Source organism: Gymnoscopelus braueri (assembly GCF_963280865.1).
Source record: "Gymnoscopelus braueri genome assembly, chromosome: 17".
Lineage (NCBI taxonomy): Eukaryota > Metazoa > Chordata > Actinopteri > Myctophiformes > Myctophidae > Gymnoscopelus > Gymnoscopelus braueri.
The window spans coordinates 2,399,925-2,423,962 of record NC_137617.1 but is presented as its reverse complement, the minus strand read 5'-3'; the positions used below and the strand labels follow the sequence as shown (position 1 = coordinate 2,423,962).

Genomic DNA, 24,038 nt, shown 5'->3' with positions numbered 1-24,038 from the left:
GGGGAGGGGGGAGAGGGACCCACGGCCACCACCACCGGGCGCCCCGCTCGGGCACCCGGGCCGCCCCGAGACGGAGCCTCGCCCCGGGCTTCGCGACGGCCAAGCTCCATAGGTACGTTCTGGAACAAGTCGGCGCCTCGCCCGGGAGACTTTTTCACAGGAGGGAGGCAGGGACGAGCCGTACGCCTCCTGGGCCACGGGGAGTGGACGGGGAGGTACAACGCGGAGATCCAGGGGGAGCGGGCCCGCGCCGCCACCCGAGACGGAGCCTCGCGCTGGGCATCGCGACGGCCAAGCTCCACAGGTACGGTCTGGAGCGAGTCGGCGTCTCGCCCGGGAGACTTTTTCAAAGGAGGGAGGCAGGCACGAGCCAGAGGCCTCCTGGGTTACGGGCAGGTGACAGGGAGGTACGACGCGGAGATCCAGGACAAGGGACCCCTCGCGGCCCCGACACTGCCCCAGGACCAGGCCCCGGTTCCGGGCATGGTCTCTCTGGCTACCCGCTGGCACCAGTGGCCACTTTCCCCCCACGCGAAATTTCACGCAGGGCAGAGGCCCTGAGCCCACAGCCTGCTGGGAGCTCTGGACTCTGAAGAAATCCTGGCTTTTTTCCGAATCCTCCAGGATTTGGGGCCTCTCGCGGCGCCGACACTGCCCCAAGACCATGCCCCGGTTCCGGGCATGGTCTCTAGCTACCCGCTGGCACCAGTGGCCACTTTCCCCCCACGCGAAATTTCACGCAGGGGAGAGGCCAGAGCCCCAGACCTCACAGGGCCTGCAAACACAGTGCGATTTTCACACTTTTTCCCGGGTTTTTCGGCCGCAGTTTGCCCGGGCAGCCACCCAGGGACCCGGGGGGGGCACCACCGCGTGCGCACCCCCAGCCCGGATCCAACGAGCCCTCCGCCGGCGCCGGGCGACCCAGGGACAGGGAGGTACCGGCCGTTTTGGCCCGAAAAGCCGAAAAAGAGCAGATCGACAAGCTCATAATTTATTTATTTTTTTCGGCCGGGGGTCCTCCAGGGGGTCCCCGCGGACCTCTGGAGGCCATACAAACACTCAGCGCGATTTTTGCATTTTTTTGGATTTTTTTGGATAACCATGACTTTGGGGGTCTCCGCCGCCCCACCGCTACCCCAGGAAGGTGCCTCTTCCTGGGCATGGTCCCTACCTACGAGATGGTACAAGTGGCCACTCTCCCCCCATGCGAAATTTCAAGCAGGGGAGAGGCCTGAAGCCCAGAGCTTCTTGGGAGCTCTGGACTCTGAAATATTTTCAGAGTTTTTTTGGAGAACCAGGATTTTTGGCCCTGTCAGGCATGGGGACGCCCCCGAATATGGTGGACCATGTCCGGACATGGTCCCTATATACCCTATGGCACAAGTGGCCACTTTCCCCCCCATGAAAAATTTGTCGCATGGGAGGGGGGAAAAGCCCTTGAGCTCCTGGGCTCTCCGGAGCGGTTTTGGGGGTTTTTCGGCCGCAGTTTCCCCAGGCGGCATCCATGGGACCCGGGGGGGGCACCGGCGCGTGCGCACCCCCGCCCCGGATCCAACGAGCCCTCCGCCGGCCCCGGGCGACCCACGGCCCGGTCGGTACCGGCCGAAAGCCGAAAAAGAGCAGATCGACAAGCTCATAAAAAGCCCGAAAAAAGTTGAGGTTTTCGGCCGGGGGTCCTCCAGGGGGTCCCTGGGGACCTCTGGAGCCCATGCAGGCACTTAGAAACATTTTCGATTATTTTTTTTGGGAGAACCAGGATTTTGGGCGGTCCGCGTCGCCCTCGCTTGCCCCAGGCAGGTGCCTCCGTGCTGGGCATAACTACCCGATGGCAGGGGTCGCCCTTTCGGGCACCTCCAGGAAAATTCCTTGAGGCAGGAAGGCAGGGGCCCACCTCCTCCAGGGGCTCCTGGACTTAGAAACATTTTCGAGAACCAGGATTTTGGGCGCTCCGTGGCCCATCGCTGCCCCAGGATGGAGGCCTCTTCCTGGGCATGGTCCCTACCTACGAGATGGCACCAGTCGGCCCTTCTCCCTGGCTCTCCCTTCCACACAGGCCAGGGGCCAGGGAGCCCAGTCCCTCACGGCACAGTGCCGGGTGCACACTCGCCCGCTCTACCCGCCCCGGGAGCCACCGTCCCTGGGTAGGAGGTGGTCCATGGACCCCCGATGGGGACCAGGGACCGGGGACGGCGCCGCCTTGTGGACGCCGGCGGTATTGCGCCCCAAGACATCAGCCTTTTACAGGCTTGTGGATCTGCTCTTTTTTTCAAAGCCCAGATTCCGGCTGTCGGAGCAGCGGGATGTCGGAATAGCGAGGCGCACCCGTGAGCAATTAGGGGTTAAGAGTCTTGCTCAGGGACAAATTTCATTTCATTGACACATATGCTGGCGTGGCCTGGAATCGTACCTGGGGCAACCAGGGCCTCTGGCTCCCTAGGCGGGCTCACTAACCACTCAGCTATGGCCGCCCTATCCATTTGCAGAGTTTCAGAGTTCTCTCAGAGTTATATTAACACTGATGATACAGACGGGGCCGAAAATGGAAAATTCTGTAACCATGTAGGCATTTTTGAGTAAAAGTTGGCATCCAGCATTTTTTCAAAGTTCAATGTGTCCCCAATAAGAATCCACCGGATGCCAGTGAAATAAGGGTCCCAGTTTTTTTTATTCCTCCGCCAAAGAAGATATGGTTTCACCACCACTTGTTTGTCTGAGCGTCTGTTTGTAAGCAGGATTATGGAAAAACTACTGCGCCAACTTTTATGAAACTTGGTGGAAGGGTGTAGCATGGGCTGATGATGAACCAAATTAACTTCCCATGCCCCTCGGCCATAAGGGGGCGGGGCAATGGGCGTGGTCAATCGCAAAAAGACACCCAACTCCCAAATGGCTTCACATAACGCCACAAAACTTCTTCTTGGAAGACCAGAATCCTGACCTTAAAGAACAATTGGACAAGACAAAGAATGGCCCTGCAGAAGATCTTGTGACATTGCTCGCTTCCGAAGAGTTTGAAGCTGTCACAGAAGCCTACGTTGCAGCCAACGACAACCCAAACTTCAAGTTTTGGTGGGGCTACATGCAGATGGTCCAAATCCTTCTGATGTTCACTCGCGCTCAGAGGGAAGGAATCTGGGACCTTCACCTTTGTGCATTCCAGCGAATGTTGCCTTTTTTTATGCGGTATAACCATGTCAACTATGCTCGCTGGGGGACCATATACCTGAATGAGATGCACCAACTTCCGCAGCATGTCAAGAAGGAGTTTGAGGCTGGAAACTTTGTAGTCAAGCGCTCTTTACAGCGTTTCAACCAAGTGGACCCAGACCAGAGTCAGGAATGGCTAGGCTGTATTGGCAAAACAGGAGGAGGCATCATTGGGATCACAAAGACATCTTCAGCTCTCAGCCGCTGGGCTCTGTCTTTCAACCTCCAAACCGAACTTGCCCATGACACCAGAGTTGCCTTTGGTCTAGGAACAGGTGATGACTGCATCCACAATGAGACCACGAAAAGCAGAATGAAACGAGACTCCAAAGATGAAGACAACTTGCTCACAGTCTTGCAGAGATTTGGTATTTTTTCAGCTGAACTGCCCCAGACACTGCAAAACATTGCAAACAAAGACTTGGCTACCCAAGAAATTGAAGACGATCTGTTGGCAGCTCCACAGAAAGGGCAAGATCAGTTGGATGCCTTTGTGGAGGAGAGGCTGATGCCATCTGAGGAAAGAAGAGTTACGTTCAGGGACAAACTGACACAGAACAAGTATTTGACTTTAGCTTCACTGTATGAAGTGCGACAGTCAGACCCAAAAACTGGGAAGGCAAAAACTGTCACGGCAGACAGAAACATCCTGCAGCGCCTCATTGCTGCATATGAAGCAGGACGCCCAGTCAATCTCGACAACATTATGACACATGAACTGTTTGTTGTACCTCTGTCCTTGGCAGGGGTGGATGGGCAGCTTTCGTTCAGGTTCAAAGGCAATACTTGCTAAGATCTTGACTGCTGACATTCCATGTCCCAAGAACCTTAAAGACAGAGACGTACAGGATGAGCCAATGCTTGTCATTGATGGTCAAGCTCTGGTCATTGCCATTGGAAAGCCATAAGCAGCAAAGACTTTTGGAGATCTTGCAGACATCTTTGTTGAATCCGTTCTCCAAAGTGGGGCACAGTTCCAGCAAATTGATGTCCTCTTCGATCGCTACCACAAGCACTCAATCAAAAGTGGAACACGGAAACGCCGTGGAAGAGGCTCCGTGGCAATCAGGAGACCAGTTACGAGCAGAGATTTACCACTTCCTGCAAAGTGGGAGAACTTCATTGCTCACCAGGACAACAAAGCAGACCTTGCTCGCTTTATCTCACAACAGCTGATTCTGAGAGCACCAGCCAACAAGACCATAGTTGCTGCAGGTGGCTTCAGTGATGAAGAGAGGGTTGAAGCTTCTGACCCAACCCTTGACATTGATAGCTTTGAAGCTAAACATGAAGACACAAGGATTATTCTTCACTGCATCAAAAGCAGTGCTGCGACCATTGTCGTCTCTGCAAGAGACACAGACGTCTTGATACTGCTGATCGCCTATTTCCACATGATGCCGTGCGAAAAAATCTGGATGAAAGCCGGGACAGCAAAGGAAAGAAAGTACTTCCCAGTTCATGAAATAGTGGAAAAGCTGCAGATGGAAGAACAGGTCCTCAACCTGCTTCCAGGTTTCCACGCTCTGACTGGGAGTGACTCAACCTCATACATTGCAGGACATACGAAGAAGACATGCTGGAATGTGTTTGTAGAGCTTAACCATCTGCTTAAGGGGCTTGGCCAAGGTCCAGAACTTACTGACCAAACCATTCAGGATGCAGAAGTTATTTTCTGCAGATTGTATGGTGCAAAGAATGCAGACAATATCAATGAAGTTCGGTCAAGCATGTTCATTAAGGGCATGACAATAGAGAGACTACCACCAACCAAAGATTCTCTCTACTTTCATATTCAGCGTTCACACTTCCAGACTTTGGTCTGGCGGCAGGCCCACTTGCAGCACCCAGTTCTGCCACCCCCCGAAACGATGGGATGGAAGATGGAGGACAATTTGCTTGTTCCTCAACTTATGTCGCTGCCTCCAGTTCCACACGCTTGTGAGGAGCTAATTACCTGTGGCTGCACGACTGGATGCAAGACAGCCCGATGCGGCTGCAAACCTAACCCATGTACTGCATCTTGCAAGTGCAGACACTCAAGTGATACCTGTATGAATAACTAATTTGTGGAAAGTTTTGTGTTTTGCAACGTGTTTGGAAATATTGTTGCTTGTTTTTTGCTGTGTATTGACAGTCTATGTGTCCCTTTCAATTTTGTTTTAATTATTATATTGTTATTATTTAAATGCTTTAATAACCTATGAATCAAAAGTTTAGTTTCAATAGATCTGTACCATGTACATTTTTAGTTTTTGCTTTTGATGGATTCAATAAATGGATCAAAAACATTTCAGTGTGTGTTTTTTATTAAATTTTCTAATTATCATCATCATAATCCTCATCATCATCATCATTTATGACTTAACCTTTACAGCTTGTTTTAAAACAGAAATGCATTCAGCACCCAAAAACTGTACAGAAACAACACATCAAATACTTCAGATCCCTATCACCTTTTATGGAGATTTGTCAATTTTTGGTATATTTCCTAGTTTTGGACCATCTCATAATTCAAGCAAATGAAGAAAATATGTATTAATGACAATAGATGGCTTTCTGGACATTAAAACATAGACTTAGATTCGAGAGCTAAACTTTTAGGACTAAAAGAGAAAAACAAATTGTAATGTCCTGGCTTTTACCAAATTCTTGCATAATTTAAGCTAATAAGGAAAGGTAGCATGATTGCACCATGGTAATAGATGGATTTCTGGACATCATAAACATGGACTTAAACTCTTAGATTACCTTTATAAGTTAATTAAAAGCTAAATTATAGCCTTTTCCCAGTTTTTGGCAATTAAGTTGCTCATTATGCAAATGTCTCGATATTTATGCCTAAACCGAGACTTTTACAGCTTGGCATCCGGCAGAAATGGATTCAGCGCCTAAAAATCATATAGAAACAACTCACTTAGTACTTTTACTCAAAAATGCCTACCACATTGTTTTCCAGGGGGAATTTTCCATTTTCGGCCCTGTCTTATAGGTCCCAGAGATCAAAATGGTATCAAATGGGGTCCAGAGTCTGATGCATATCATATCAAACTGGGGTCCTTGAAATTGAAATGGTTGAGAATCACTGCTATAACCGTTAAAGATCTTCTCTTATGGGGGTCTCTGGCATATCTTTTCAAATGGGTTAATATGTGTCAATTTGCGGGTCCTTGACATGAAAAAGTTTGAGAACCAGTGCTTTACACAACATTAACTAGAAAAAGTGCTCCTCGGAGCACAGGTCTCCGCCAGGTCAGGTAGGTTATTTTGGCCTCCTGGTGGAGCTATAATAGGCCAATGTGAAAAGGGTGCCATTTCTTCCTAGGCCGTGCACGGCAATCGGACACTGCATTCATGATTTGAGGCATTTTGTTCTAAAAATTAGTTTTGCAAAAATGTGACCTGCTGGTGGCGCTACAACAGGCCAATGTGAAAAGGGTGGCATTTGTTCCTCAACATAGTGTAAATGTGCGTGGAAAGTTTCACCGCAATCAGATGCTGCGTTCATGATTTGAGGCATTTTGTTCAAAACAAGCCACTACTGCAAACTTTAGATGTTATTCTTAGCCAATCAGGATGGAATATGAAAGATCAGACAGATCCATCTTGATCACACGACTATAGAGATCATGTGTACCGATTTGCGTGAAATTTGGAAATGGGAAGGACTAATATTTAAAAAAATGTTTTACATACGTCGGCCTCTTGGTGGCGCTATAAAGGCAGATGTGAAAAATGCAGGGCAAAGGTTTTTCCTTGGCCTCTAGGGAGTGTGAATACAAAGTTTTATACAGATCGGTGCAGTTATAGGTAAAAACCCGAATCGGCCTGTTATAGCGCCACCATGAGGCTGATTTGAAAAATTTGAAGTGGCATTTCTTCCTCGGCATAGTGGATATGTGCGTGCATGCTGTGATCATGATTTGAGGCATTTTGTTCAAAACGGAGCACCCTGCAAACTTTGGAAGCCATTTTTGGCCAATCAGGATGGAATATGAAAAATCTGAAATACCTGTTTCATTTAATGACTATAGAGATACTGTCTACCGATTTGCGTGATGTTTGGACAAAATCTGTAGGAGTACTGTCCAAATTTTTTTTTGGAAAAAGCGGCCTCCTGGTGGCGCTATAACAGGCCCATGTGAAACATTTGGGGCAATGGTTCTGAATTGGCATCCAGGGAGTGTGTGTGCACAGTTTCACTGCGATCAAACCAACGGTGCCGGAGATTAGCTGTTCACAGACGGACACACACACGGACACACACGGACGGACGGACGGACGGACGGACGGACGGACGGACGGACGGACGGACGGACGGACAGGGTGCAAAACATACTCTCTCGCCATGCCTTTCGGCCTGGCGGAGACAATAACATTAAGACGGTAAAACATATTATAAAATGACACGTTAAGGACCTGTTAGGATTCTGAATGTCTTGCGTGTCATCCCGAAGTGCTCCTTGAAGGCGTCGTCCATGTACAGTGGTACGACCTTTTCAGCATAATCAGGGATCTTTGCCCTAGCCTGTTGTTGATGTTGTGCAGGGTCTGCCAATCCTGCCATCATTTGCAGGAGATGTCGGTCCATCCTCAAGTCCTGCTCCTGAAAATTGCATAATCTTATATCTTATAGCCAGATTCAAGAGATGTATTTGTCACTCACTCATACAAGTATACTGTATGCAGTGAAAATGTTGGTGTGTGTGTGTAACTGTATATATATGCAGGGGTGCACATAACTGGTGCGCAGGTGCGCATGCGTCGTCAAAATGCATGCTGCGCGGCACATCAGACGAAGGGAAGCGCTTTCACGCACCAACAGCTGGGACTGCTGGGACAGGAATTTACTTCATGAAGCCACACTCACACAATCACACTAAAGCACGGGGAGGGGACGCATGCTGCACGTGATTGTGGTCGCGCGACTCGCACGCAGCAAGCTGCTGGCTGTGTTACAGGCACTCGTCACCGATGATGAACGCACCGTGATGGTGCAACATATGCCGTGAACGTCCCAATCTGGCGGATGGAAATAAATGGAACCAAATATACCCTATGAACTTAAACCTGTATTGAGTAATCATAGTACACTGATTTCTCTTCTGATACTATTCAGTGAGTCTTATTTTGAAAAGCCACTACAGGAAGTATGATAGTTATTTACTAGCTACTTGTGGGTGCTGCTGGGGAAATCAAAGCTGTGCTGAATGAATGGATTACGTTTTTGGATCGCTCATATTAACCTTTATACCAGGGGTACTCAACACGCGGGACAAATCTCTGCAGACCCTGGGCAAATAGTAAAAAAAAAAGAAAAAAAAAAGAGAGATATTTTTGGGGATTCATACTCTGCACCAGGCGCCGAAATCCCGGGGGGTACGTGGGAGATTTGTCTCCACCTAGCTTCAGATTAACATAACACAGTGTCAAATTAGCTAGATTAGAGGAAAATGAAGGAAAAAAAACCTCAAAATTTGGGCGCGCGGGGGACCACCTCTAGCCTCAACCCAAATTTGCGCCGCTGCTTTGCACCCCAGTTTTATTAAGTTGGTTGGTTGGGAGGGGATCCGATTTGATCAAGCTTGGCTCGATTGACCAACTTAAATAAACGGACCTTTGCCTCATTCAAAAGTATTTGTAATTGAGTACCCCTGCTTTATACCAACTTGAACACCATGCAATATGAAAGTACTGATCTTTCAATCATCCATTGCAGTAGTGGTGAGTCTCATGGATTGCTTTGCTGCTTGTAGTCCAGTAGCTTAACACCCTTTTTTAACATTACCGATACGAAGCGGATAAAAGCGCCACATTTTTTATGAGGCTTCTTTAGGACCTACTGATGGATTCTAGCCTCGGGTACCAAAATTTATTTTGAAAATTATCCATACAATTATCCATATCAATATCCATTAAAAAAACTGGCCGATTTAGCTTTTGACCTATAACTCTTGAACCATAGGTCGTAGCATCAAAAATATCCTTGGATCATGACGCAAATTCCCATATAGGTCACGCCCATTTCTGATTTCACGATTTTCCGCTTTTTTGTGTTAACTCTTTCAGTGCCAATGAAATAAAAAAATTATTGCGAACTTTGCCAGAATTTTTTTTTTGTTTTTTCGAAGAAAATAAAAAGTGCTTAGGAAGCGAGATACAGCCTTTTTCAGTTTTAGGTTAAACAAAGAGTGGATGGAGCTGCAAATCTTCAGATAATGATATCTTGGGTTCTGAACACTTTTTTCAAGAAAAAAAAAAACTCGGGATAACTCGGGGTCTGGCACTGAGAGAGTTAAATGTGTTACTCCTACACATTTTGTCCAAAACTCACACAAATCGGCACACACTCTTTGTCTTTGGTCTACGATTTGGCTACGATGGGTCTGTTTGGCAACAAATGGCACAACTCATGAACACAGCGTCCTATCTGTCCCAAATTTGTATCATTGAGGGGCCACTAATAAACGCAGAGTCAATGCGATTTCACTTCCACCCATAGGGGGTGCAAAATCTTGTTCTTTGGTCGACTTTCCTGATTACTTTTGTTGCCATTTTTTCCTCAGATATAGTTCTTCTTTTATTTCCTCACAAGTTGTGATAACATTGTCACCCACTGAAGTCTTTGGCCTTGCAGAGGTTAATTCTGGACCCAAAAAGAATGGATTCAGTTTTGCCCAGCTTTAAACATCAAAATTCATATGACTCACCCACGCTTAGTTTTTTTACAATCAAGGTTTATGTTTTAGCTTGTAATTAAAGTAAATAAAAGATGAGTGTTAACATGTTTTCATTTCTATAGTTTTAGGGCAGGTGCAGCTGGCTAATTATGTATTTTTTTACACAATAGCCAGGCGATTTCTTTATTATTATTTACAGCTCTTCTAGCCCCCAATAACTCACATATGGCCATCAAAGACCACGGGACCTTTTTTATTGTGTAAAAAGACATATTTAGCCACCTGGCCGAATGCCCCCGCCCACTTTGAAAAAGATCACAAAAATTGCTAAAACTATAGAAAGCAGTAAAATAAATAAATATAGAAAGTAAAAAAGTTGTCCTTTAAGTTAATATACACATTTATTTGTTTGTGCTTATAAAATGGTATAGTGGACATGTGAGTTGGACCCAGAATTCAAACCTCACAATAAAAAGTATTGACAAGACAAAGTAATTAATACAAGAAACAACAAAATACTTTTGTCACCTTTATTGAATACAATGGGTCATATTTTATGACTTTGTACGGTGACTTGAATTGGAGAACTTATTCAGCAGCGTCTTTCCCCTGTAACAATAGGAATATAATTTTAGATATTCAACATGAATCTTTAGTTAAATCTTGGTTAAAGATAGTCAACATAATGAACCTTCATATTGAACATGTATTACCTTGGAGTCACGACTTTTAGCTCTCATCTTGTTGACCTGGCCTTCAGCGATGTCAGCACGCTCTTCAGCCTCCTCCAGCTCATTCTGAACCTTTCTGCACTTGGACAGGTGAGCGTTGGCTGCTTCCTCCTACAATATGATAGAGATGGTTCAAAGCCTCAATATTTGAAAAGAGCATCTTACAATTACAGTCCAAACAAGACTATTTCAGGAAATTGTAATGTGTGGTTGTGGCAAATACAGTGGCCCATGTAGCATGTTTATGAGTGAGCCTTGACAGGTTCTCATTGGAATGGCACAATCAAGTCTGTTTTCTTGTTCTTGTTCGGCACCCCGGGCCAAAAATTGCAGGTTATAGGAAAAAAGTCGATTTTTTTCTGTAGTCCATTTTGGAAAAGTACTTTTACCATTATGCCTGAAACACACTGCCTGCGTCTGCAGTATGTGCATGCTTTTCCTTTTAGCACCCATGTTACAGTATAAGGTCAGAGCTTCCACAACGCACTGCACCATGTGTGCAGTGCATTGCAGTACCGCTGTGTGCATGCTATACTGCAAAAGTATGGCAAGCTAGAGATTATTGTGGAAAGCAGCAAGATGGACACTGAAAAATGCTCTGCTGTTGGTCATATTGACAAGTGATTCCTATTATACCCTTAGTTATTCCATTAGTTAAACTATGACAACAACACTATGCCCATGGCGACCACAACTAAAGATGTATATTTGTCTTACCGCTTCCTCAGCCTGCCTCTTGTAGCCCTTCACCTTCATCTGCAGTTTGTCTACCAGATCCTGAAGCCTGCCAAGATTCTTCTTGTCCTCTTCAGTCTGAAGTGAGAGTGAATTTATAACATCAGTTGTATGTTCATCCAATCTATTAATTTAGTCAATGGCATGATGGTTATTTAAGTGAACATGATATACAGTACCTGGTATGTCAGCTCCTTCACTCTCCTCTCGTACTTGCGGACACCTTTAATAGCGTCTGCTCCGCCTCTCTGTGCTCCTTCAACCTCTCCCTCCAGTTCACGCACCTTCGCAATGGAATGATGCACTATGAAATGATTTCTTCTTATTTCATTGATTATAAGCAGTGTTGAAGTAAACTACATCTTACCCTGCCCTCCAGTTTCTGGAGCTGCTTCTTGCCTCCCTTCATAGCCAGGTTCTCCGCCTCGTCCAGGCGGTGCTGCAGGTCCTTGACTGTGACCTCCAGGTTCTTCTTCATCCTCTCCAGGTGAGAACTAGTGTCCTGCTCCTTCTTAAGCTCCTCGGCCATCATAGCAGCCTGGAGAGTAATGTTTGTACAAGATAAAATATACTTAATTGTCCCGTAAGGAAAAAAGTATGCTGCTTTATCAAGAAAATCACAATATACAAACAATGTACAGTACATAGATTATACTTATATAAATTAACATGTTGACTGTGAAAAAATAGCTAATTAAAATAATAATAAACAGGCAATAATAAGGTAATAAAGAGATACTAGTGTCATAAGACCAAAAGGAAACAAACCAGGTAAATATCTTTATGGAGGTTCAGTCTGCAGCATTCTGAACAACCTGTCTGAAGCCAGCACCTCAGAATATCTGAGTTCAGAATGTACTCTGTCTCCCTGAGCACATATTTCTGATATAAAGACTGAACATAGCATTGTTCCTTTTTTCCCTACAATCTTCATCATGGCTGTTTGAATAAGACAAGTTTTAGCCTGTTATAGAGCAAAGGATTTCAACATGCGCATGCCATGAGCGAGCTGTATTGTATTGTATGTTTATATCAAGCATGCCATAAGGATGACTAATTGTCCTGGTATATTGGATATGGGGCGGTCATCCTAACTTACATCAGTGATGGCTTTCTTTGCCTTCTCCTCAGCATTCCTTGCTTCTTGAACACTGTCATCCACTTCGCCTTGGACCTGGATCAGGTCACTCTCAAGTTTCTTCTTGGTGTTCAAAAGACTTGTGTTCTAAAATAAAGATTCAGTTTAGCAATGCAAGTATGCATGACTTGTATGTTAAATATGCTGATTTTTTCCATTGACTTACCTGGGAGTGCAACAGGCCAGCACGTTCACTAGCATCCACTAGTTCTTGTTCAGCCACTTTGCGGCCTCTCTCTGTCTGTTCCAGAGCCACTCTCAGCTCGTCGATCTCAGAAACCATGAGGCCATTCCTACGCTCCACCATGGCAGCTTGCTCCTTCACATCTTCTTGGCCTCTGACAGCGTCGTCAAGGTGCAGTTGGGCATCCTAAAATAAATCACATTTGAGGTGGTACGTTAAGAGGAACATCAGAATGTGACTTGTTCAGTACAGTTCCATTGTGTGAATATGTATCTAACTAATATGTTTTGCACCTTAAGCGTTCCCTGGACGTTCCTCAGCTGCTTCTGGGCCTCAGCAGCCTGGCGGTTGGCGTGGCTCAGCTGAACCTCCATCTCGTTCAAGTCTCCCTCCATCTTCTTCTTGATTCTCAGGGCATCGTTTCTGCTCCTGACCTCGGAATCCAGAGTGCTCTGCATGGAGTCAATCACCCTCTGGCTGTTCCTCTTGATCCCCTCCATCTCTTCGTCCTTCTCTGCCAGCTTCCTGTCAACCTCACCCTTGATCTGGTTGAGCTCCAGCTGGACACGAAGAATCTTGGACTCCTCGTGCTCCAGAGTACCCTAAAATGTAATACAGGATCAAAAGGTTGTAGGACATTTTTATGTAACATCGATCATATACTGCTACACTGTCTGAATATAAAACTTATTGAAAGAATTCTAAGATATAGTCAATTGGTAAAAGTTTTACCTCAGCTTCCTCCAGGGCTGTCTGGATCTCTGACTTCTCTGTCTCTGTCTGTTTCTTGGATTTCTCCAGCTCATGGATGCTCTTTCCAGTCTCACCAATCTGTTCAGTCAGGTCTGAGATCTCCTCTGCAGTTGATTGAAAATAATGAATGAGCAACTTTCCAATCAGCAACTATTTTGTATTTGAATTTGCATTTGAATAAAGTTGTAGTTTGATCTTGAATATTTAATGATTTTATTATTTTACTGTTATAAAAAAAAACCTCACGTTGCAGGTTCTTGTTTTCACGCTTCATGGTCTCCAGTTGGTCCAGAGACTCCTCATAGGAATTCTTCATTTTAAACATCTCAGTGCTGAGTGAACGAGCCTCTTTCTGGGCTCCCTCCAGCTCGGCCTGGCCCTCTTCATATTTCTGCTTCCAATCTGCCAAGACCTGCACAGCATTTGTAACGAAATGTGTCATTTACCCCAGTTTAAGGAGGCAAGAATGATTTTGTTCTAAATAAATAATGTATGTCAAAGCACCTTATCAAAGTTCCTCTGTTTCTTGTCAAGGTTGGCAGCCAAACCATTGGCCCTCTCCACATCAATCATGAGGTCTTCCACTTCACCCTGGAGTCTCTGTTTGGTTTTCTCCAGAGAGGCGCACTTGGAATTCACAGCCTCGATTTGCTCCTCAGCTTCTTGAAGACGCTGGGCGAGCTTCTTCCTGTTGATCAGTTTTGAATGGAATCAAATTATTGTGAGTAATATGTTGGTATTGGGAGAAATCAGTGGTACCTGATGTTGTAAAAACACTGATCACTTACTTAGCTTCCTCCAGCTCCTCAGTGCGTTGGACAGCATCAGTCTCATACTTGCTCCTCCACTGACACACCTCAGCGTTGGCCTTGGACATTCCACGCTGCAGCTCGGCCTTGGCCTCCTGCTCCTCCTCAAACTGCTCCCTCAAAAGGTCACAGTCGTGGCGAGCTGATTGCACCGCATGGGCAAGGGCATTCTTTGCCTGTCAAAAGAAAAATGCCAACGAAATGTCAGCTGGATAAAATTACAAAAAGACACCTATACGCCTATTTAAAAAAAAAAGAAAGCTGTTCCTTACCTTAACCTCCTCTTCAACGTGTCTCTTCAACTCCTCAATCTGTTGGGTGAAGGCCTGCTTGCCTCTGGTGAGCTGAGAGACAAGACCTTCCTTCTCCTCAAGTTGACGACCAAACTCACCTAGTTAGAAATGTAAATATTAGTTTCAATCATTTAAATAATCTTTGTTGAATACATATTCCTTAAATTCCTGGGATGACTGCTGATCAAAGCATTATCTCTAATTATGGAATTTACCATTGAAAAACCATATAGGCTAGTAGACTTTAACGTGAACATTTACCATTTTCCGTCAACAGTCTTGCTCTCTGAGCTCCAATATCATTTAACTGGCGAACATTCTCATCACTCTTGGCCTTGATTTCACTGAGTTGGTCCTCAAGGGTGCGGCACATCTTCTCAAGATTTCCCTGTTGATTAACATTGGACATATTCAATCACTGAACTACAATGTATTCCCTTGTTTTAGTAATTCTTGTATTTGTCAAGAATTACGCACAAGCATTCTATTCTACCTTTGCCTTAGCAACAGCTTCCATGTTGCTGGACAGGTCATCGATCTCCATCTTGTATTCACTCTTCTCCTTCTCCAGTTTCTGCTTGACACGCTGGAGGTTGTCGATCTGCTCGCCTAGCTCTGCAACACTGTCCGCCTGTTTCTTACGGAGAGCAGAAGCAGTGGCTTCATGCTGCAGGGTGGACTCTTCGAGGTCACGACGCAGCTTCTGGAACTCAGCCTCACGCTTCTTATTCATCTCGATCTGAGCAGCGGTGGCTCCACCGGCTTCCTCCAGCCTCTCGCTGATCTCCTCAAGTTCCCTGGAGAGGTCAGCTCTCTGCTTCTCAACCTTGGCACGAGCGGCACGCTCTGCCTCGATCTCCTCCTCCAGTTCTTCAATGCGAGCCTTTCAAATTAATGAACATATTAAAATCCTAATTTACACTTACTTATTATCAATGATTTTAAAGAAGATGAATAAAATAAATACCTGGAGTTCTTTGATCTTCTTCTGCAGCTGGGCTCCCAAAGATTGCTCATCCTCAATCTTACTCAGAAGCTGGCTTACTTCAAAGTCCTTCCTGTGGAATACAGTACATCATATTTTAGTGGTAGTTTTTATCCATGGCATTTCATATTAATAATACATAATATGAATAAAAATAACAATATCAATTATTCATATTGTGGTCCACATTACTTCTTAATCTTCTCATCAGACTGCTGCTTGTCATTCTCCAGATCCATGATGGATTCCTGGGCCAGTTTCAGATCACCCTCAAGCTTTCTCTTGGCTCTCTCAAGGTCCATGCGGAGCTTCTTCTCTTGCTCCAGAGAACCCTCCAACTGCACAACAATATATTTGTCTTAGTATTCAGTACAATAATAGAACCTTATACGTTCAAAACATCCAATTGACTTGATAAACTCACATCGTCAACTTGCTGCTCCAGCTTGGTCTTGGCCTTGGTCAGAGTGTTGACTTTGTCTTCCTCTGCCTGCAGGTCATCAAGAGTCTGCTGATGTGCCTCTTGGAGGGCCTTCTTTTCCTTGGTCAGCTTAGCAAGACCTTCATCCTGAGAGGCCATCTCCTCAGTCAGGTTCTTCACCTGAATAACATGAATGAATGGATCATTATTGTTCTATAACTTGATAAGACGGCTTGAGTGTATAATCATGAATGGATCATTATTGTTCTATAACTTTATAAGACGGCTATGTATAATGTTGAACCTTGTTTTCAGTGGCGTGTTTCTCCTTCTCCACTTTGGCCAGGGTGAGCTCCAGGTCATCAATGTCCTTCTTGAGCTCAGAGCATTCATCTTCCAGCTTCCTCTTCTTGGCAGTCAGTTCAGCATTGATCTCCTCCTCGTCCTCCAGTCTCTCAGTCGTCTCTTTGACCTTTGCCTCCAACTGGATCTTACTTTTAATAAGACCCTCACATCTCTCCTCAGCATCATTCAATGCTTCATCTCCCTGGTTGTCAATGAAAAAGATAAGTGAGGGAAATTGTTGCAGCATTTGTTCTGGTTGAGATATAAGAGATTTGTTTTGCAGCTGCTTCCTGGGGGGGGGCTACATTAACACAGGGGAGATTAACTGACTTAACAAGCTGATGAAGAAGGCAGGCTCTATCATTGTCAGAGCCTGGACGGTACGGAGGCGGTAGCGGAGGTGAGGACAAGGAAGAAGCTTGAGGCTATCAACCTCCTCCAAAAGAATATACTATAGTAGTGCGTGGTTGAGGAGCAGTGGCATGTACAGATTCAACTTCCACCACAGAAGAACGACAAATTGGGTCAGGCCTTTGTGATGGTAGCCATGTAGCTATACAATGATGCCAACAGCCGTTCGACCACCAGACATTCTCTGCCATGGTCTACATCTACATTATACATTAGATAAAATATTTAAGATAGGCTGATAAACAATATGAAATATTATCAACATTTCCTGTACAAGTGTAACTTACTGATGACGCTGCCGTTGCAAGGTTATTCTTCTCCTGCGTCACAGCCACCAGTTTCTCTTCCAGTGTCTTCTTCGTGGCCAGGGCAGCAGCCAGGTCAGTCTTCATCTTCTCATAGTTCTCTTTCATGTTCTGCAGCTCCTTCTCAGTCTCAGCGCTCTGCAGGAGAGGCTTGATCTTGAAGTACAGCCCCATCCATGGCCAGTTTTTCACATTGCAGAATGAGCGCACGTTGAACTGGATGGTGTAAACGGCCTCTCTGTGGAAAGCGGTTTCAATGGATCATGATTTAGCTGAAGATCGAGGGTTTCCATGTAATAAGACTGCAGGCTGTTATTAAAGCTGTTATTATTGTGTCATAGTTGTTTCTGTTGTTGTCGTTATTATTAGTGTGGTTGCAACCAGACTATAGTACTCTATGAAAAAAAAAGCATCTCCTACCACGTCAAAATGACCGGCTTGACCGGGAATCGTGTGCTTGTATTTTGCTAAGAGATTGGTTGCATAGTTTAATTGATATTAATTTATTAGTGAATCACATTTCCCCATCCACTTTAATGGAAAATGGGAAAATTAAAAAACTAGATTTCAAGTATTTTTTTCTCAGAAACTGTAAGGGCTAGAGTTAAAAGGCTTGGAGGGGAGGTTTATAATTTAGTCCGAAATTATCCCCAAAAAAATTACACTAGTCGGCCTCATGGTGGCGCTATAAAAGCCCCCTTTACGTTTTGGCCTATAACTCTTTAACCGTAGGTCGTAAAAAAAAAATATTTTCCCCTAGATTCCTTGGGTCAAGACGCAACTTCCCATATAGGCCACGCCCATTTGCGTCAGGATAGATTTTCCGCCATTTTGAATTTTCTTCAAAACACACCTTTTGCTCCTTATCCTTCAAATTTTGTCCAAATCTCACACAAATCGGTACACGTGATCTATGGACCCATGCGATAAATATATCCAAACAGCATTTTGATAGTCCTTACCGTTCGTCCGTAATTGGCTTCCAAAGTTAGTGGGAGGGGCCCGTTTTACAAAGAATGCCAAAAATCACGAACGGAAAGTCCGGTCAATCCCAAATTTGAATCACATGTCGAGGGTGGTTTACTTAGCAAATCCCCAAAAGCATTTCCACTTTGACCCATAGGGGGCGCCACAAATGCACAAAACGTAACCGTTTGATGCAAAAACATGATTTTTGGGGGTATCAATCCTCTCAAAATGAAACGCAAGTGATCTCAGGAGTGACGTGACAATGTAATTGGCACAGCCTTCGACGGTATTCCTCCCAGCGTATTCCTCGAGTCCCGGCGGCAGCGACCCGCGACTCGCGTCGGCGCAACCACACTTTGCAATTGCCCTGAATTGCGAAAATTCTAGTTGCTGTTGGTATTATTGTTGTTAACCCCCGGGAAGGTAAATGCAGATGGCCACCCGTCCTAGAGCCCGTATCTGCTCAAGGTTTCTTCTCCTGTTTGAGGGGAGTGTTTTTCCTTTCCACCGTCATCAAAAGCTTCCTCGGTAATGTTTGCTATTTTTATTATAATGATTTGACATTTTACTTTTGTTTTATTGAACAGCAATGACAACGTTTACTTACAAATTGTACTTAATATTGAATTGATGTTTTCATATTACCTCCTAACCGTCATCTTGACATATTCCTTCCTCATGAGGTAAGCTCGTCCGAGAGCCTGAGTCATGGTGACCAGAGCAAACAGCTTTTCATCTCGCATCTCCTCAAGGACACCCAGCAGACCAGCTTTGAAGAACACCTGAATACAATGTTACAAACACTGAGCATTGAGCAACTAAACAACCGTAAAATCTACTTTTAGTCCTCTCTGGATAATGTTAAACCAGAATGGGAGTGTGTTTACCTTGGTGTGTCCAAACCTGTACTCATCATGAGGTACGTCAATGGACCCAAGAAGCTTCTCAGAGGCTTTCTTGTTGTCCATGAACGCGCCATCGGGACATGCGCTGGCATTCAGTACTTTGTACCTGTTTTTTTAAAGTTCATGGTCATTTTGCGCTGACATTCAGTACTTTGTACCTGTTTTGTAAAAGTGGGTCATTTTGTGTTAATAGGTGTGGAACTAAAAGTTGCTGGAAAAAGGAATGAATACCTCTGCTTGAAGTCAGCATAGGGGATTCTGCTTGGGAAGCCCTTTGTACAAATCCTGATGCCCTCCAGCACACCGTTACACCTCAGCTGGTGGATGACCAGGAAGTTCTCCATCAGGCCTGTAAAGATGTTGCTTCATTATTATTAGGACAAAATAGTTACACACTGGCCAAAGTTGCATTCAATGGCCACCTCACAATCATTTGTTTAAATGTTTATTTTCAGTGTTTACCTGGAGTCTTGGACTCGTTGGGAATCAGGCAACGCACAAAGTGAGGATGAGTGCTCCTCAGATTGGTCATCAGCATCCCCAAGTTCGCCTATTGAGACAATTATTATTAGTAAAAAGTAAGACAATATTGTACTTTTCCCCCCACTAGAATTATTGGAACTGTTTAGATTCTAGCTACTTGACAGATTTAGATTTTTCTAAAACATACATTAACCACTTAAGCCCTGTTTTAAACTTCAGCCATTCAAAGATAGCTGCTCTACAAGCTCACATCATGTGATACAGAAATTGTTTAATTCCAACATGAAAAGACATGCCTATTTTTTACAGGAATATAATGTTGATAATAATGAATAAATATTCTTACCCTGAAAGCACTAGACACAGTCTGCATGGAACCACCCTTCTTCTTGCCGCCCTTCTTTGTGCTATCTGTTTATATTGGTTAGAATCATGAGTGGACAGTTTCTCCCGCATCCCTCCTTTTCTTCATTTGTTAACAGACATATATTTTTTGATATACAGAATGAAAATTCCTCCCTTCTTGTCAAATTCTGAGTGTTTATAGTATTAGGCTAAGGTGGGGGATAGAACACATTACATTATGTTATTATATTAATAAACATACCTTCAGACTCAGGAGGAGGATAGAACACATTATATCATATTATTATATTAATAAACATACCTTCAGGCTCAGGAGGAGGATAGAACACAGCCAGCAGTTTAACTGTAGACTTTTGGAACAGCCCAATGACAGAGTCGTTCAGGGGGTCCTTGTTCTTCTCAAGCCAGCCTGTGATGCTGTAGTCCACAGTTCCAGCGTAGTGGACCAGGGAGAAGTGGGCCTCACCCTTGCCTTTGGCCGGCTTGGGCTTCTCAAAGGCCTTGTTCTTCCCAAGATGCTGGTCAAGCAACTTTTCGGCGAAGGTTTTGTCTGAAGACTTTGGGAACATGCACTGCTCTTCAAGGATGGAGAAGATGCCCAAGGGCTTTGTAAAGGAGACAAAAGAGACAAATCACCACAAACGAAGTGCCAATGACAAAAACTATATTATCATCATGTCCGCACAACATAATTGTATACCTTCTCAATGAGCTTAATGCAGACAGCCAAGTCCATGATAATATATAATAATATAATAATAATTGTATAACTTCTCAATCAGCTCAATGCAGACAGCCAAGTCCATGATAATATGTAATAGTATAATACTAATTGTATACCTTCTCTTTTTTATCTTACATTTTTATCCCACGATTTTGTAACCCTATTTTTTACACCCAGTGCCAATTGTCTATGTAATCCTGGGCACTACCTTCCCTCTGCCAACCTAGGGAGGCCAGGGCCGAGCTCATGCCTCCTTCAGTGCATGAGAGCCAACTGACCTTCTTATCACCTGACAGGGGAGAGGTTCCCTGGTTGGACGTAGTGCGTGGAAGGAACACGTTATTCCAACCAGTTCCATTCCCCTCCATCAGGCACCCCGGCTGGCCAGGGGGAGGCAGTATAATGACCAGGATTACTGCATGTTTTTGTGAGGTTACCTACCCTAGGAGACACGGGGAGAACATGCAAACTCCACACAGAAAGGCCCTTTCGCCAACCCCACCTAGGGTATGGGCACTGATGACGCGGAGGAGAGAACACGCCCCCAGCGCCCACAGCGTCCCCTGCGGGAATCGAACCCAGGACCTTCTAAATGTGAGGCGACAGCGCTACCGACTGCGCCACCATGCCCCCTTTGTATTGTATACCTTCTCAATCACCTCAATGCAGACAGCCAAGTCCATGATAATATATAATAGTATAATAATGATTGTATACCTTCTCAATCAGCTCAATGCAGACAGTCAAGTCCATGATAATATATAATAGTATAATAATAATTGTTGTTTAAATCCCAGACAATAGGAACACAGAGGGGGTAGGGCTTAAGCAATTACAGCCTGTCCATATTGGCCGCCTAAGAGCACCTACCAAGTTTGGGGCGTTAAGAATGCTGGGAACTGGAGTTATGGCTGTTTAAAGCCCAGCCAATAGGAACACAGAGGGGCAGGGCTTAAGCAATTACAGCCTGTGTTTATTGGACCGTCTAAGAGCACCTACCAAGTTTGGGGCATTTAGCAAGCTGGGAAATGGAGTTATGGCTGTTCACCAATAGGAACACAGTGGGGGCGCCCACTGGGTGCCACATATGGTCCCTGTTGTGTCTATTCTGATGGCAGACCCCTGACTAGTGTTGGTGCCAAGTTTGGTGCGGATCGGGGCAATGGTACGCCTCGCTGTTCCGCATGTTGCATTTGTGATGTCCGTCCACCCGCCCGTCCTCTAGACAACATAAATTATCCCGCTAATTAAATGGCTACTTAAAGTGAAACAAGATTTCTCAAGTCTAGCGAGAATTTCGGTGGGGCGAATTCAAGACAGTCACGTTGGATAGTATTCTGTCACTATGAACGTCTGATCTCACCAAAAAAAAACAAAAAAAAAAGCTATTCAAATATGCGATTTAGCGCAAGGCCCATAGGCGCGCGTTTTTAGCTGTGACGGACCCGGGATGGAGTTATGACATTTTTCTACTGTACCACTCATTCTAGGATATCATAACATCATAGAAAAGGTGAGAAAACCGTGGGGAAATTCCTTTAATAAATAAATTAATAAATGTAAATAAAATTTCGGTTACTGCATTTCTATTTCTCGCAGAAATAACACACAGCTGAATTCAGTGATTGACCAATCAGAATTAAGCATCCAACCAAGCCGTGTAATAAAATATAATAATACCTTCTCAATTAGCTCAATGCAGACAGCCAAGTCCATGCCGAAGTCAATGAGATCCCAGGGAATTCCTTCCTTCTTGTACTCTTCTTGCTCCAGAACAAACATGGTGTGGTTGAAAAACTGTTGCAGTTTCTCATTGGTGAAGTTGATGCACAGCTGCTCCAGGGTGTTGAACTGTGAGTGGAAATATCATTAGCCCAATTTCTTGTAATTGTGTAATTGTGACAAAAATAATAAGTCTCCCACTTAAAACAAGTCCATGCTTACATCAAAGATTTCAAAACCAGCGATGTCCAGCACACCAATGTAGTAGTTTCTCTGCTGCTTGGTGTCCAGCATCTCATTGATCCTAACAACCATCCAGAAGAACTCCTTCTCATAGAGGGACTTGGCCAAGGCACCAACTGAGTTCATTACCTATGGAAATAGGAACGTTATTAGTAGGGGTGTGAATTACACAATTTACAATTAGGCATTTAGCAGACACTCTTAATCCAGAGTGATTTACAGTAAGCAAGGAAAACACGAGGTAATGCATCAAATGCATTGCATTAGTAATCTAGGATCATAGGTAAACCAATAACCTATCATCAGTCTAAACATTATAATCTAAAACAATCTATAATCTGCACATTGATGCACACTTGGATGCCAGGTCTACAGATTAACCTGGCATGTGTCTACATAACATGCCATCGAAATTACATTTAGCCTTTGCATAAGCCTGCAAGGTCATCAAGGCTAGGGCAAGTTCTACGGCAAGTGCTACGGGCTATGGAGTCTGAAGAGGTGAGTCTTCAGATTAAGGCGGAAGATTGGGAGTGAGTCTGCAATGGGGAGTTTGTTCCACAGTTTGGGAGCCAGAAGGGAGAAGAGTCTGTCCCGGGTGTTTTTACAGAAGATGATTTAAGACAGTCTGGACACAACTCAAAAAGATATTAGAGTTCTAATGGTATGCTGTGTTGAGAATATAAAGTGTGTATGAAATCAGAACATGGCAATAATGTAATTTACTCACCTGTGGCACAGTCTGTCCCTTAGTGACATACTCGTTTCCAACTTTCACTCTGGGGTAGCAATACGCCTTAAGCATCTCTGCTGAGTTTATGCCCAACAGGTAGCAAATCTTGTCAGCCTCTGAAATGTTCATACAATTTGCAATTTAGGCATTTAGCAGACGCTCTTAATCCAGAGTGTGATATACATTAATATATATATATATATATATATATATATGTATATATATATAGTTTTTTATACCAGATTTTTGTAACCCTTTCTTTTACCGAGTGCCAATTGCCTAAGCTTTAATCCTGGGTGCTACTCTCCCTCTGCCAGCTTGGGGAGAGCCCCGAGCTGAGCTCATGCTTCCTTCAATGCATGAGGAGTGAGCAGGCCGCTTCTTATCACCTGACTTTTGGGTGGAGTTTCCCCAGAAGGGTGTAGCGCGTGGAACACATTTATTTACCATAGGGGACACAGGGAGAACATGCAAACTCCACACAGAAAGGCCCTTTCGCCAAACCCACCTAGGGTATGGGCACTGATGACGCGGAGGAGAGAACATGCCCCCAGCGCCCACAGTGGGAATCGAACCCAGGACCTTCTCGCTGTGAGGCGACATCGCAACCGACTGCGCTACCGACTGCGCCACCGTGCCACCGTAAACGGTAAAATATAAAAGAAACTAGAAAAAGTGCTCCTCGGATTACAGGTCTCCGCCAGGTCAGGTAGGTTATTGTGGCCTCCTGGTGGCGCTATAATAGGCCAATGTGAAAAGGGTGCCATTTCTTCTTAAAACTTGCACGGCAATCGGACACTGCATTCATGATTTGAGGCATTTTGTTAAAAAAAATGTTTTGCTAAATTAGACCTGCGCTATAACAGGCCAATGTTAAAAGGGTGGCATTTGCTCCT

At 44.7% G+C, this 24,038-nt stretch overlaps 1 protein-coding gene across 1 annotated transcript in view; it reads right to left on the bottom strand.

Moving 5' to 3' along the window:
- Window positions 1-10,408: 10,408 nt before the first annotated feature.
- LOC308104808 (myosin heavy chain, fast skeletal muscle-like) overlaps window positions 10,409-24,038 on the bottom strand; it is a 69,700-nt gene continuing 56,070 nt past the window's right edge. The window contains exons 13-41 of the mRNA XM_080455336.1: window positions 23,140-23,258; window positions 22,389-22,538; window positions 22,125-22,295; window positions 20,022-20,325; window positions 19,701-19,765; window positions 19,334-19,421; window positions 19,103-19,220; window positions 18,854-18,977; window positions 18,612-18,748; window positions 16,980-17,235; window positions 16,241-16,483; window positions 15,940-16,116; window positions 15,708-15,853; window positions 15,498-15,588; window positions 15,024-15,413; window positions 14,792-14,918; window positions 14,510-14,628; window positions 14,217-14,413; window positions 13,933-14,116; window positions 13,675-13,840; window positions 13,408-13,532; window positions 12,969-13,277; window positions 12,658-12,861; window positions 12,453-12,578; window positions 11,721-11,891; window positions 11,533-11,637; window positions 11,336-11,431; window positions 10,601-10,729; window positions 10,409-10,496 (exon numbers count right to left, since the gene is read on the bottom strand). Coding sequence (XP_080311462.1) covers window positions 10,476-10,496; window positions 10,601-10,729; window positions 11,336-11,431; window positions 11,533-11,637; window positions 11,721-11,891; window positions 12,453-12,578; window positions 12,658-12,861; window positions 12,969-13,277; window positions 13,408-13,532; window positions 13,675-13,840; window positions 13,933-14,116; window positions 14,217-14,413; window positions 14,510-14,628; window positions 14,792-14,918; window positions 15,024-15,413; window positions 15,498-15,588; window positions 15,708-15,853; window positions 15,940-16,116; window positions 16,241-16,483; window positions 16,980-17,235; window positions 18,612-18,748; window positions 18,854-18,977; window positions 19,103-19,220; window positions 19,334-19,421; window positions 19,701-19,765; window positions 20,022-20,325; window positions 22,125-22,295; window positions 22,389-22,538; window positions 23,140-23,258 — 4,658 coding nt within the window. The 3' untranslated portion in view covers window positions 10,409-10,475. The remainder of the gene's footprint in view (window positions 10,497-10,600; window positions 10,730-11,335; window positions 11,432-11,532; window positions 11,638-11,720; window positions 11,892-12,452; window positions 12,579-12,657; window positions 12,862-12,968; window positions 13,278-13,407; window positions 13,533-13,674; window positions 13,841-13,932; window positions 14,117-14,216; window positions 14,414-14,509; window positions 14,629-14,791; window positions 14,919-15,023; window positions 15,414-15,497; window positions 15,589-15,707; window positions 15,854-15,939; window positions 16,117-16,240; window positions 16,484-16,979; window positions 17,236-18,611; window positions 18,749-18,853; window positions 18,978-19,102; window positions 19,221-19,333; window positions 19,422-19,700; window positions 19,766-20,021; window positions 20,326-22,124; window positions 22,296-22,388; window positions 22,539-23,139; window positions 23,259-24,038) is intronic.